The sequence below is a fragment of the Vombatus ursinus genome, unplaced genomic scaffold (genome assembly GCF_900497805.2).
Source record: "Vombatus ursinus unplaced genomic scaffold, bare-nosed wombat genome assembly UNPS02014794.1, whole genome shotgun sequence".
Classification (NCBI taxonomy): Eukaryota; Metazoa; Chordata; class Mammalia; order Diprotodontia; family Vombatidae; genus Vombatus; species Vombatus ursinus.
The window spans coordinates 18,018,544-18,032,259 of NW_020954572.1; the positions used below are offsets into that span (position 1 = coordinate 18,018,544).

At 43.8% G+C, this 13,716-nt stretch overlaps 3 protein-coding genes across 3 annotated transcripts in view; 2 read left to right on the top strand and 1 right to left on the bottom strand.

Moving 5' to 3' along the window:
• The window catches only part of MFAP1 (microfibril associated protein 1), a 12,008-nt gene extending 1,977 nt beyond the window's left edge, over window positions 1-10,031 (top strand). Inside the window, exons 2-9 of the mRNA XM_027869834.1 lie at window positions 3,046-3,265; window positions 4,126-4,255; window positions 4,342-4,529; window positions 5,232-5,340; window positions 5,456-5,616; window positions 7,011-7,170; window positions 9,121-9,210; window positions 9,305-10,031. Coding sequence (XP_027725635.1) covers window positions 3,046-3,265; window positions 4,126-4,255; window positions 4,342-4,529; window positions 5,232-5,340; window positions 5,456-5,616; window positions 7,011-7,170; window positions 9,121-9,210; window positions 9,305-9,487 — 1,241 coding nt within the window. The 3' untranslated portion in view covers window positions 9,488-10,031. The remainder of the gene's footprint in view (window positions 1-3,045; window positions 3,266-4,125; window positions 4,256-4,341; window positions 4,530-5,231; window positions 5,341-5,455; window positions 5,617-7,010; window positions 7,171-9,120; window positions 9,211-9,304) is intronic.
• A 525-nt stretch (window positions 10,032-10,556) lies between these two features.
• HYPK (huntingtin interacting protein K) lies at window positions 10,557-12,171 on the bottom strand. The gene is made up of 4 exons (XM_027870032.1): window positions 11,975-12,171; window positions 11,702-11,757; window positions 10,976-11,027; window positions 10,557-10,720 (listed from the first exon to the last, which is right to left on the bottom strand). Exons 1-4 carry the CDS (start codon window positions 12,134-12,136, stop codon window positions 10,625-10,627), a joined length of 366 nt encoding a protein of 121 aa, XP_027725833.1. The 5' UTR covers window positions 12,137-12,171; the 3' UTR covers window positions 10,557-10,624.
• A 594-nt stretch (window positions 12,172-12,765) lies between these two features.
• Window positions 12,766-13,716, top strand: part of SERINC4 (serine incorporator 4) — a 4,066-nt gene continuing 3,115 nt past the window's right edge. The window contains exons 1-2 of the mRNA XM_027870194.1: window positions 12,766-13,027; window positions 13,558-13,715. Of these exons, the coding sequence (XP_027725995.1) occupies window positions 12,923-13,027; window positions 13,558-13,715 (263 nt within the window). The 5' untranslated portion in view covers window positions 12,766-12,922. The remainder of the gene's footprint in view (window positions 13,028-13,557; window position 13,716) is intronic.

Here is a 13,716-nt window from a genome sequence, read left to right on the forward strand (position 1 = left end):
TAAGAATGGTGCTGTGGATAATTAGAGAAGGCTACAGGAGGGAGGATGAATTGAGTAATAAAGGATGGGCACATGTTGTGGTGTGGTCAGTAAATGAATAAACATTTATTAAGCCCCACCTATGTGCCAGACACTGTGCTAAGCGATGGGGATACAAAAAGAGACCAAAGCCAGTCGCTGCCTTCAACGCGCTTACAGTCTAATGGGGGAGACAACATGCAAGCAAATAAATACAAAACAAGCAACATACAGGAAATAATTAATAGAGGGAAGGCACTGGAATTAAGAGGGGTTGGGAAAAGCTTTCTATAGAAGATGGAATTTTAGGTGGAATTTAGTTGGCACTTAAGCCAGGGAAGTCAGTAGTTGCAGTGGAGGAGGGAGAGCATTCCAGGCATGGGGGACAGTCAGAGAAAATGCCCAGAGCTGAGAGATGAAGTGTCTTGTTCATGGAAAAACTAGGAGACTAGTGGCACTAAATCAAAGAGTACTGTTTGGGAAGGAAGGTGTAAGAAGATTGGAAAGAAGGAGGCAGGAGGGGGCTTAGATTATGATGGGCTTTGAATGGCAGAGTATTGTGCATTTGATCCTAGAGGCAATAAGAAGTCATGAAGTCAAGAAGAGTATGGGGGTGGGTGGCATTACTGGACCTCCACTTTAGGAAAATCACATGAGTGGCTGAATGGAGGATATACTAGAATAGAGAAAAATCTGAGGCAGGCAGACCCACCAGCAGACTATTACAGCAATCCAGGTGTGAGGTGATGAGGACAACAGGGTGGTGGCAGTGTCAGAGAAGAGAAGGAGACCATATTCAAGAGATGTTGCAGAGGTGAAATTGACATAGGCCTTAGTATCAGCTTGGATGGGGGGGGGGGGTGAGAGATACTGAGGAGTCCAGGATGAGTTCTAGGTTGCTAGCCTGAAAGCCTGGGAGGATAGTGTTGCCTTCTACATTGATGGGGGGGGGGGGGGGTACAGAAGGGATTAAGGATTTAGGGGAAAAGATAAGAGTTCAATTTTGGACATAATTTGAGTTTAAGATGCCTACTGGACATCCATTTCTGAAAGACAATTGGAGATCCAAGATTAAAAGTCAACAGAGAGATTGGGGCAGAATAAGTAGTTTTGAGAGTCATCAGCATAGAGATGGTAATTAAATCCATGGAAGCTGATGAGATCACCAAGTGAAGTATAGAAAAGGGCCCAGGACAGAACCCATAAGGACACTTGTTAGAGGATGTGATGTGGAAGAAGATCAGCAAAGGAGACAAAGAAGGAGTAGTCAGATAAATAGGAGGAGAACCAGGAAAGAGTGGTGTCCAAAAAACCTAGAAGAGTAGAGAGCATCAAGGAAGGGAGAGTGATCAACGGTGCCAAAGGCTGCAGAGTGGTCAAGGAGAATAGGATTGAGAAAAGGCCATTGCATTTGGCAACTAAGAGATCATTTGTAACTTAGGAGAATGCAGTTTCAGTGGAAGCTAAAGATATTCAATAAAATATCAAGTAAAAATAAAATTTAACAGGCAATCATGGAGCCATTAAAGGTTGTAGGACATTGAGTCAAACAGTGATATTTTGGAAAATTCGTTTTAGACCAATGTGCAAATGCACTGGAAGAATCAAAAACCAAAGACAAAGAGGCCAACTAAACAATTACAGCAGTTTAGATAGGGACTTGAACTAGAACAGAAGTTGTGGAAATGGAAATGAAGGGATGAATTTGAAAGGTATTGATGAGGGAAGAATTAAGAAGACTTGGCCACTGACTAGATGTATGAGCAATGGAGAAGGAAGAGTTAAAGACTACTTTAAGGTTTTAAGCCAGAATGATAATAAAAAGGAAGTCAGGTAGGGGTACAACTGAGGTAAGAAAAAATGATTAGTTTTAGACATATTGAGTTGGAGGGGCTGGCAGAATGTCTAGCAGCAAGTTAGAAATGCAGGATTATTGCTTTCACTTACTACTTCCACTTCCTCATCACCCTTTCTATCAAAACTGTGCTTTCAAAGGCCCCCAATCCTAGTCACCAAATCAGATGTCAATTTTTAGTCCTCATCCTCCAAGAGCACTGTGCAACATTCAATATTTGTTGGCCAGTCCCCTCCTGTATAACTCTTTCTTTCACTTACCATCAGAGGTGTCATACTTCTGTTGTGATGAAATAGACATCACTACCTCTCTGATTCCTTTAATAATTCCTCATCTCCCTATCTGTTCTGAGTCCTCTTCTGTCCTCTGTATGGTCTCTCCCCTAATATCTCATTCACTATTACTTCTACACAGATAACCAAGTCTGTAGCCCTGAGCTCTAAACATACCTTGTTTTGCCTACAGAATATCTCTACTTTTGTGTCCCAGAGACATCTCAGACTAACAGATCTGAAATCAAACTTATTTTTCCAAAATCTGTTCCTCTACCCAACTTCATTATTTCAATAGCTCTACTCATGTTCAAAGCCATGGTGTTATCATTGACACTTTTTTACCTTTCACAGCCAATCAGGTGGCAAGGCATGTTAACTCCCTCTCTGTCATCTCTTGTATTCCTCCTACCCTTTTTTCCCATTACCTCTGTACAGTACAGGCCCTCCTTGCCACCTGCCTAGGCTATTCAGGAGCTTCCTAAAACATCTTCTAACTTCCACTCTATCCCACACATCCTTTACACAATTGACAAACTTATGTTCTTTATGCATAGAACTAGTCATGTAAGCTGGTAAAACTTATCAGTAAGCCCATATTGTCTTTAGTTGTGTGTAGTTAAGAACTCCTGGGCTAAAGTCCTTTCTAGTTCCAAATCCTATCCTATGAACTAAATGTCTCTCCCCCCAGCACCTAACACAGTGCTGGCACACAAGAAAAAATAATTCATTTAATAGAATTTACTAGAGATTAAGAGAGCAATGGAACTATTTTTATAGATAAGTTTTCTTATTGTAATTTTGATGTCAATCAGTCAGTAATTTATGAAAAGCCTGGGGTATTGGAGGGGTGTTTGCAAAGAGTCTTTTGGAACCTAATGAGTTACCCTCCTTCTCTAGGGGAGATTTCAATGGAGAAAGTAAAGGTGAAACGTTATGTTTCTGGGAAGAGGCCAGACTATGCGCCTATGGAGTCCTCAGATGAGGAGGATGAAGAATTTCAGTTCATCAAGAAAGCCAAGGAACAAGAAGCAGAACCTGAGGAACAGGAAGAGGATTCACCTAGTGATCCCCGGCTTCGGCGTTTACAGAATCGCATCAATGAAGATGTTGAAGAAAGGTAATGGCCAGAGCTGTGCTCCCCTGTATCTGAACCCCTTAGGGTGTTTTATGGTCTAGAAAAAAATCATGAAAAACACACACACACACACACACACACACACACACACACACACACACACACAGCCTACGTTGGGACCCTAATTAACTCATTACAAGAATAGAAGGCATTGATTGATTGAAGAAAAGTCTATTTAACAGAAATGTTAAAGAGTTAAGAACTCATCAGGATGCTTTACTTATCTACCTATCTTAAAGGTTGTTGTTGTTGAAGGGTAATTACATTGATGTTATTTAGGTTAGGATCATATAAAGGATCCCGAATAACAAAGAATCTGTCAGCAAAGAACTTTGTGTGTGTTAGAACACTGCCCAGCCAGATGCCTTTTGAGAAGCCACTGCTTCATACCTTAAACCTTGTGCATCCTAGGGCCAACATAATTACATATTTTCTCACTGAAACCTTGGGTAAAACTTTATAAATCCTCTGTGCCTCAGTTTCCTCTTTGGGTAGTGGAAGTGCTGTTGAGGATGGTGTTCACACCAGCTGTTGAGGGGGGGGAATTATTTAAATAAATCCTAACACTGTTTCTGTGGCCCTGGGCAAATCACTTAACCTCTCAGTGCCCCCAAGGAGCTCTCCAAAACACTTAAACCTTAGAACATTTGCCAGATTGAATTGGTAGAATTCCTCATCATGATTTTCCTATACTGATGAAACCACAGGTCTAGTTTAAAAAAAAAAATCAGGATGACCCAATTTAAGTACAGGATGGGTGGTAAAATGCAAACATGTGCCCCCACTTTAAAGTGCTGCTGGCATTCACTCATCGTATACTGGAGGATGTAACTCTCTTGCAGGTTGGCCCGGCATCGGAAAATCGTGGAGCCTGAAGTGGTGGGAGAAAGCGACTCTGAAGTAGAAGGAGACGCAAGACGAATGGAGCGAGAGGATAGTAGTGAAGAAGAGGAGGAAGAAATTGATGATGAGGTGAAGAAAGGGCATGGTTGGGGACGTGGAAGCCACTGTAGGCAGGTGGAGGCCACATTGGTGACCACTCTTTTTGGCCCTGATAGGAAATTGAGTGGCGGCGTGGCATGATGCGGCAGCGAGCACAGGAGAGGAAAAATGAGGAAATGGAAGTCATGGAAGTGGAGGATGAGGGGCATTCTGGTGAAGAATCAGAATCAGAGTCCGAGTATGAAGAATATACAGACAGTGAGGATGAAATGGAACCCCGTCTCAAGCCGGTCTTCATTCGAAAGTAAGTACAAAACCATGCAGGCTTGGGCCACAGGAGACAAAGAATTAGGGGTGTATCCTGTACCTTTTTTTTTTTTTCTTTTTGGCTAGGCAGTGGGGTTAAGTGACTTGCCCAGGGTCACACAGCTATTAAGTGTTCTGTTTCTGAGGCTGGATTTGAACCCAGGTCCTCCTGAATCCAGGGCTGGTGCTCTATCCACTGTGCCACCTAGCCACCCCCTATCCCATACCTTTTGAAGCCCTGTGCTCTGACTTAGAGTAGCATCAAGATGAAATAGTATATACTGACAGCAAGCTCAGAAAACATTAAGATGGGTGAGCAAAGTATTAGGAGATCCCTGGATCTAAAGTCACCTCATTCTCATCTTTGTGAGGGTTTGGAGAAGAGTTGCAGTCACCCAAAGTTTCTTAGCATTTAGTGCACAAAATTTGTGTAGAAACCCAAGAATCCTAATTCATAATTTCTTCATCTTAACTATTAGAGTTTCTACTACCAGCAATTTACTAATTGCTTGAGCTAAGCATTGAACACCCTGAGATCAATAGAACACTGCTCCTCTAACGACCCACAGTGCCTGTATGGCTTCCAGCAGAGAATTGTACCCTCAGATTGCCTGGCTCTGATGGGATGGAATCTGGTTCAGAATAGATGAGTGCCAATACATAGGAACTTTAGGATACTAATAGGGTCTTGTTGCTATAGGAAGGACCGGGTAACAGTTCAAGAACGTGAGGCAGAAGCACTGAAACAAAAGGAGCTGGAACAGGAAGCAAAACGTCTGGCTGAGGAGAGACGCAAGTATACACTCAAGGTGCCAGGATGGGGTCTCTAAGAGGCATTGGGTGGAGGCCTGGACAGTTGGGATTATCCCATGAGGCCTACCTCCTCAACTGGGAACTGTGGACTGAATGGTCTTTCCTATCTAGATCGTGGAAGAGGAGACAAAGAAGGAACTGGAGGAAAACAAACGTTCCCTCGCTGCCCTCGATGCACTCAATACAGATGACGAGAACGACGAGGAGGAATATGAGGCGTGGAAAGTTCGGGAGCTAAAAAGAATCAAACGGGACAGAGAGGATCGAGAAGCGTGAGTAACAGGATGGGCTGCCCTTTTGATAGTGGCAACAGCAGGCGTGAGGCTCGTGGCCTTAGTGTCCTGTTGGCAACAGAACAGTTACTGCACATCTTATCTAAGAAGAATCGAGACATTAAATGAGGGCATTAAGCAACTGGCTATGTCTACAACTTATTCCAGAGTAAGGGATTCTAATCTTGTGTCATGGACTCCTTTGGCTGTCTAAGAATCTTGTGGGTCCCTTCTCAGAAAATTTTTAAATGTGTAAAATGAAAGACATAGGATTACAAGGTAAAAATTTTTTTAACCAAATTAGCAAAACCCACATTAACAAACTGTGTTCTAGAGCAGTGATTCCTAAGGAGACCTCTTTGTAACATAAAAAAAAATTTCCTTCTCTCCCAAAATAATTATACTGTTAGTATTCATTGATTGAGAAAATATGAAAAAAGTTGCTTTGAATTCAGTAATGCTTTTAAAAAAATGTCTTTCATTTGGGCAGCTAGGTGGCGCAGTGCATAGAGTACCGGCCCTAGAGTCAGGAGGACCCCTGAGTTCAAATCTGGCCTCAGACACATAACACTTATTAGCTTTGTGACTCTGGGCAAGTCACTTAACGCCAATTGCCCTCACCAAAAAAAAAAATTTTTTTAATCACATTTATATACATTTGACGAATATTTGGGTGGATGGATAATGTCTGCAAAAGATGTTTGCTTGTGTATGGAGTGCCAGACTCCTTACCAATAACTCTGTAGCCTACCAGGGTCTCATATATAGTCGTAAGCATAGAGAAGCATTATTTTAGCAAATCATGGAGTGATAAAGTTTAAGGACTGATTCCTAAACTTGCTTTTGTGATACTGATAGCTCCACAGTCATCTTATGGGATGTCACCAAATTCTCAGAAAAATTAAATTTAATTCACTTTGATTTTTTTTAAATGTCCCAAAACTTTTAGGAACAAAGAGAATGCATGCTGTAAAATAAAATAGTAATAAGTCAGACTAATTTTATTTTATTTTGGGGTGAGGCAATTGGCATTAAGTGACTTGCACAGGGTCACACAGTATCAAGTGTCTAGTCTGAGGCTGGATCTGAACTCAGGTCCTCCTGACTGAGGTAGACTAATTTTAAAACATTGGGAACCATTATCCTAGGGAGTGTGTTATAAATGGATTTGCTGACACAACCTCAAGCACCCTTCTTGAGCCTTTCTTTCCACAGTATCCTAATTATTATGGCATGTAAATATCTCCTACACCTGGCTTTGGAGCTTGGCTCTCCAAAGGCAGGGACTGGTATGGCTGAGTTGCTTGAAGGAAAGGAGTATACACTGTCTTATTTTCATATCCTAAAGTTTAAAGTAAACTGGACCAGCATTAATAATTTTCTGCCCTGAACAGGATCGAGAAGGAGAAAGCAGAGATTGAACGCATGCGAAACCTGACAGAAGAGGAAAGACGAGCTGAACTCCGAGCAAATGGCAAAGTTATTACCAACAAAGCTGTTAAGGGCAAATACAAGTTCTTGCAGAAGTACTACCACCGGGGTGCTTTCTTCATGGTAAGCAAGGATTAGAGAAAAGGATCAGGAAAACTCTTTTTTTCCCTGTGCACAAAGGTGTCATGTGTAATACAGTGGAAAGAGCAGTCTCTCGGGAGTGAAAGGCTTGGGTCAAATCCAGCCTCAGACATTTACCATCTGTACTACCTTGAGCAAATCATTTAACTTCCCAAGTCCTCAGTTTCCTTATCTGTAAAATAGGGAAATTGAACTAGATGGCCTCTTAGGTCGCTTCCAGCACTGGATTTATGATCCTGCCTGCCTTCTTGATGGTTAGTTTTCTTGTGTTTGGTGAAGGGCATTGATCTTTCTTTTTTAACAGGAAGGCAAGAAGTTGCCTCCAAAATACTTATACTCAGTAGAGAAAAAAAGGCTTACTATAGCACAGTAGTGCTATACTGTGGTCCTAAGGACTAGAAAGAACTGATAGAACAAACTTGGTTTTCTGTGGACAGTAAATCAAACTGACTTACCTCATACCCATACCCAAATTGAGTTGTTTAAATAACATGAGAAAATCAACTGGCCAAAACCATTTTTGAGTGACAGGGACCCATTTTCTTTCATTCTTAACTGCCAGGAAATGATTCTGAAATTAAATAGAAAGGAGTGGAATTATGGGACAGTACCATTTTCCCATTTGTAAAGGGCATAGTCAGATCAGCAAGTGAGTTGACTCTTTGTTAGATGGTATTTTTACACTAACCACTTTTCTAGTGCAGGCCTAACTGAACAATGAATGGTAGTATTCAGAGTTGTTACTTATACAGAATATAATTTAGAAAGCGATTTCTGTATTAAAAAGGGTAACGTGGAATATTAGAGCCTTGGAAACTGTGTTCCAACAGCCTAAACAGTCCCATTAGTATCAAAACTTATCATCTCCAATCTTTAGTCAAACTAAGTGATGAGCTTCAGTGAGATTTAGCTACTTTGTTGAGATTTCTCTAGCTTTTGGGTTTTTGCCATGGTTAGAGTCCAGGAGATGATGGACCATTTCTCGTGCTGTGTAAAAAGAGTACTGGTTTCTTTTCTCAGCAGATTTTCTACTCCTAAGCCAGGGCTAAATGAGGTTAGAAAGTAGAGCACTGTTTGATATTACATGAAAGGCAATTCTTTTCCGGGTACACATTCTCACCTACTCACTGATTTTTGAATCTGGACAAAAAGTGACTCACAAAGAGTGAAGCAGATTGGCTTCTGTGGAAATGCTTGAGGAACAGTTGGGGTTCTTGGGCCCTATGAAAACTTAAGTCCTGAGGTCATTCAAGTGGTTTGAGTAGTGTCTGACTCATGACCCCATATGAGGTTTTATTGGCAAAAATACTGGAGTGGTTTGCCATTTCCTTCTCCAGCTCATTTTACAGATGAAAAACTAAGGCAAACAGGATGAAGTGACTTGCCCAGGGTCACACAGCTAGTAAGTGTCTGGGGCCAGATTATGAACTCAGGAAGATGAGTCTTCCTGACTGTAGGCACGGCACTAAATCCACTACACCAGCTAGCTGCCTAGGTCCTGAGGTAGTTGCTTGTATTTTTAGAACTTAACCCAGAATTTCCAGTCTGTTGCTCTGGCTTAGAGCCTTTAATAAAGACATTCACCGGGGAAGTAGAAAGAGGTGCCAAGGAAGCTTCCAGATTTGTTTGGATACTTGAAATAAATGTTAGCTCTTCTGCCAAACTCTTCTTGACTAACTCTACCCCACTGTGATCTTTCCCTTTACATTTAATTTCCTCAGTACTTTCATAATCTGTTATCACAAGCTTAGATGTTACCTCATTTATTTTGTTTCATGTTATCTTCCAGGCTCGTTAAGGGTAGAAGCAGTGCCCTCTAGGTCACCCCATAATAGTATATGTTAAAATGTTAAGTGTTTATTGTTGTACTAGAAGGTATGATGTGGAGTCAGTCTGACCACAGATCTGATATGGGTCTTTTCTCATCTGCAGGATGAAGATGAAGAAGTATACAAGAGAGATTTCAGTGCTCCCACCCTGGAGGATCATTTCAATAAGACTATTCTTCCCAAAGTTATGCAGGTATGAGACATAGTGTGGTGGAGAGACAAGTATATTAATGACTTGGAGTATAATTTCTGCATATGATGTTGTTGCTTATTATCTCACCCCTCAGGTCAAGAACTTTGGACGGTCGGGCAGAACCAAATACACCCACCTTGTGGATCAAGACACCACTTCCTTTGATTCAGCTTGGGGTCAAGAGAGTGCCCAAAATACCAAGTTCTTCAAGCAAAAGGCAGCTGGGGTACGAGATGTATTTGAGAGGCCATCTGCCAAGAAGAGGAAAACTACTTAGGATTCAACCACCTACTTCCCTGACTATGGACACATGGGGAAGTCTGTTTTTAGGTTTTTTTTCCAAGATTGCTCAAGCAGAACCTCCTGTCTGGCACCTTTTGAGCCTAGCACCCTTTTTATGATTCCAAAGGGACCCTAAAACAAGGGACTACAAGAGGAATTTTTAATGCTGAAAAGCAGTATCCAGGTATAAGCCTCAGCCTGGGCTTGGTGACTGGATCCTACACTTGGTTTCATCACTTCTCATACAAACTCTGGGTTCTACATCTCAAGTTGGGACCACGGGTTACAAAGAAATATTACAATGTCTCCTTAGAGTTGGAAGAAATACTAATAGGGAACCTAAACTTATTAAAAAAAAAACCCGTTTTTGACACTTTTCTACGTTGTCTGTTTCTCTGGACTTGAATCTTACTTCATCTACTATAAATGTAGTGCCACAGTCTATAATAGTCTCCCCATGAACCTTATGGTGCAGATAAAGATTGAATTCAAATATAATGACCCCTAACTTATAAAATAAAAGTGCTTACTCTTACTGACTCAAGACCCATTTTTTTTTTTTGTTCAGATGAGCAAATAAAATTATTTGCTCTGGCTTCCCTGCATTTAGTTTCAGGGAAAGATGTGTCCCACCTTCCAAACAATCTCCCACCTCTGAAACTTGTGTTGGGAATGGTACTTTACCTTCCTTTAAACCACTTCACTTTTAAGTTTCAATGTAACTGAGTATCAACTAGTATTACCCATATCATATTTTAAACCTTTGGGTACTCATTTGGCCTCACTGTAGTAGAATGTTAACCAGAGGTAGTGATATTAATGTATTTCAGAAACATGACTTGGGCTACACTAATGTTGTGAGGTGGCTAGTCAAGTTTTCACTTAAGTCTTTTTATCCCCTTTACTGAAGCAAGTTGTATTTAATTTTTAAATTTAGTTGTGAGTTGGTTGCAACCTATAGAGAAACAACACTTATTACAAAAATGATGTTATAAAAGGACACAACAACCAGAAGCTTCAATAACCTTATCTTTCCAAATCCCTATCAATGAAACACTACAAAGTAAGATGGGGAAAAGAAAGAAACCTTTATTCCAATAAATAAATTCATCAAGATGTGGTCATTCAAAAGTTAGTTGGTAAGGGTAATAAGAGCTTCTACTACATTGCCCATGTGTTCTCGCAAACTCCGTTCTGCTGCTGCCCGTGAGATTTCCATCTCATTCATCTGCAGAAAAAGGAACAAGTATCACAAACGGTCCATTCCAATTGATAGCAAAAACTATAAAGCCAGACATTGTCATCAAGAGACAACTGGTAGTACTTTTGTCTTAGAGAGTTTAGAAAACGTTGTGCCCAATCTTATCAACTTTAGGCAAGAGATGTTCTATATTTCATAGTCCTTCCCACCCCTAAAACTACTACTACCAACATTATGCTTTGTTTTGGAACCCCTGCCAGCCACCTCCAGGCCAGTACTTACTATTAGTTCCAGATCTTCCTTCTTGATTGTAACTTTTGCCAGTTCCTTCTCCCTGCAAAGTTATTTGTGAACATATTCGTTCAGGAAGGATTTATTGAGGGCAAGGCACTAGGGACACAAAGAAGAAATTGAGAATCTTACAAAGTAGTTGGGGGAAGTGGGGCACTGACAGCTGTGAGAATAAGGAAAAAATGTCTTACCTAGGAAGTAAGTAAGCACCTAAGCTGAATCTTGAAGCGAGTTGGGGATTTTGAGAGCAGGAGCAAAGGGAACCCAATTACAGGATGGAGTGAGGCAAGAATGATCAAGCAGGGCAACTAGTCACAATGGGGAAAGCCTAAATTCAAATTAGGCCTCAGACATTTACTGGCTGTGTGACCTGAGTCAAGTCACTTAACCTCTCTGCCTCAGTTCCCTCACCCGTAAAATGGGAATAATAACAATAGCACCTAAATCCAAGGGTGGTTCTGGTGCGGATCAATAGTGAATTGCCAGGCACAAAGTAAACGCCACATAAATGTAAGCTCTTATTAGTGTCACGCTTGGGTTTGTAAATGTAACTGGTACGCCATAAATACTGGGTGAGGATACCCACAACACCCCCGTTACTCCGGAGTCAATCCCATTTTTCTGCACCACTGGGGAAGGAAACCGACGTCAGGAAGCCCAGCCTCCGTCGAAGGGTCGGTTCGAGGTGCTGGGCAGAAAGCCGGGGCGCTCGCTTACCGCTCCTGTTTGGCCTTCTGCTCCCGGGACCGCCGGTCTCCAATCACTGACATCGCCTAGGGCAGGAACACACGCCAGGCAGGGGCATCAGCTCCGCCTCCCGGCATCTCGCAGCCGGACGCCCCGGGGGCCGCCCGGCTCCAGGCGGCCGCCCCCGCCCCCACCCCCACCTCCCTCTCGTCCTCTTCTTCCTCCCCGGCTCCCCCCGGTCCCGAGCCTCGAGGCTCCTCGCACCCTCCAGGCCGCCGCCCGCTTCCCGCCTCCCTCCCTCACCGTCTCCAGGTTGGAGCTCTGGATCTCCTTCTCTTCTGCATAGTCGGTCACTCGTTCCAGATCGGCAGCGCCACTGTCATGTTTCCGCGGCTTCTCCGGCGGCCGCTCGGGGCCGCTCGGTTCGGTCTCCAGTTCCAGCTCCACATCACCCTCGGTCGCCATCTCTTCCAGCCGCGCCGCCTCCCGCGCACCGCGTCTTCCGGGCCCACCGTTGAGCAACTTCCGAAGGAGGACCCGCCCCTTCCGGGTGCATCTTGGCCCAAGCTCTGCCTGTAGCGCTCCATGTAGCGCTCCCAGTGGCCACCGCCCTGCAGACCCCTTACGACCACGCCCCTTCCCTTGGGAAAGAGAGGAGGCGGGGTCACCCCCTAAGCTAGGCGGAGCGGGGCGGGAAGGGGCGGAGCTGTGACGGGCGGTCCCGCGCTGCAATAGTGACAGTCTCAGACGAGGAGGCGGGGATCTCTCTACCCTCCCCGTGCACTTGGACTTGGGCCGGTGGCGAGGACGAGGTCACACCTGCAGTTTATATTCACATAGACCCAAACAGCCACCACCACCACCACCAGTGTCTCACCTCACCCTCGAGTCCTTACCCCTTTCTCTGACCCAAGCAGGGCCTCAGAGGATGAAGTCAAATCCTAAACCCATTAACAAAATTAATCCAGCCAAAGCCAGATATGCAAACTGCCCACCTAATCTGTGGATTGCCCAGGGGCTCTTGGGGGCAAAGGGAGGTGGGCCCGAAGTGGTCACGAGTAGACAGCACTGACACTCACACACGCATGCACACAGTCCAGGAGATATGTGATAGCCGGGTCGCTTCTCCCAGGTGACCTGCTCCTCCTGAGCAGTCCCAGCCCTGATGCTCAAGTAATCAGCTACCGTGGAGGACAATCCCTGAGGCACTGAGAACAGGGCAAGTTGCTTCTTTTTTCCTTGGTGGAAGGGATGGTAGGAGTGAGGGCTCCTCCCAGAAGCCCTAACTCATCCCTGGAGCCGGCCCAGCAGGGGAGCTTGATCAACAGTACTCTGGCAAGAACTATCTTGTACCAGGTGAGAGGGCACATGTTGTGTGTATGTACCCTTAGCAGAGAATAAGGCATTCAGAAGCCACTTTCGCTGCAAATCGGCGAAGTTTTTCCCCTCAACTAATCTCTTTCCCTGACTGTGAGATTCCTGATTCCCATCTTTCTAACTCCTGGATTTCCTCCTCAAAACCCATCAGAACCCCTGGGGAGGGGTCAGGTATTGGTTGTAATTTAAGATCTGGGTAAACAAAGCTCATGAGACGGGGTCTGCTTAATGTAGTCCTAAATCTAAAGGACCAGTGAGCAGCCTTGAGCCTCGAGCACCTGAGAGACCCAGTCTAAATGAAATTTAATCCAAATATTAGAGGCTTGTGAGAAGGGAAGATTTCCTTGAAGGTTGCTTCATCCATTAACATCTTCCTTAACACACATTCACCTTAGCCCTTCTGAGCAGAGCCCCACACCTCCCCCCCATCTAGATTTCTACCATTTTCAATTTTCCCAGACCTCAAAGGAAATTTAGAGACAGGTGTTCTCCATCACCTTTGTTCCCAGGCATCATGCTGCTGTGGCCCTGTCCCCTGTACTAGTTGCTGCTACTCTGGGTTGCCCCCTCTCAAGGAATCTACCAGCAGTAGACTGCTCTACATCCTTCTACATGTGGGGGCCTCAGCCACCTGCTGCCTCCTGCTCTCCCGAACAGTTCTGGACACC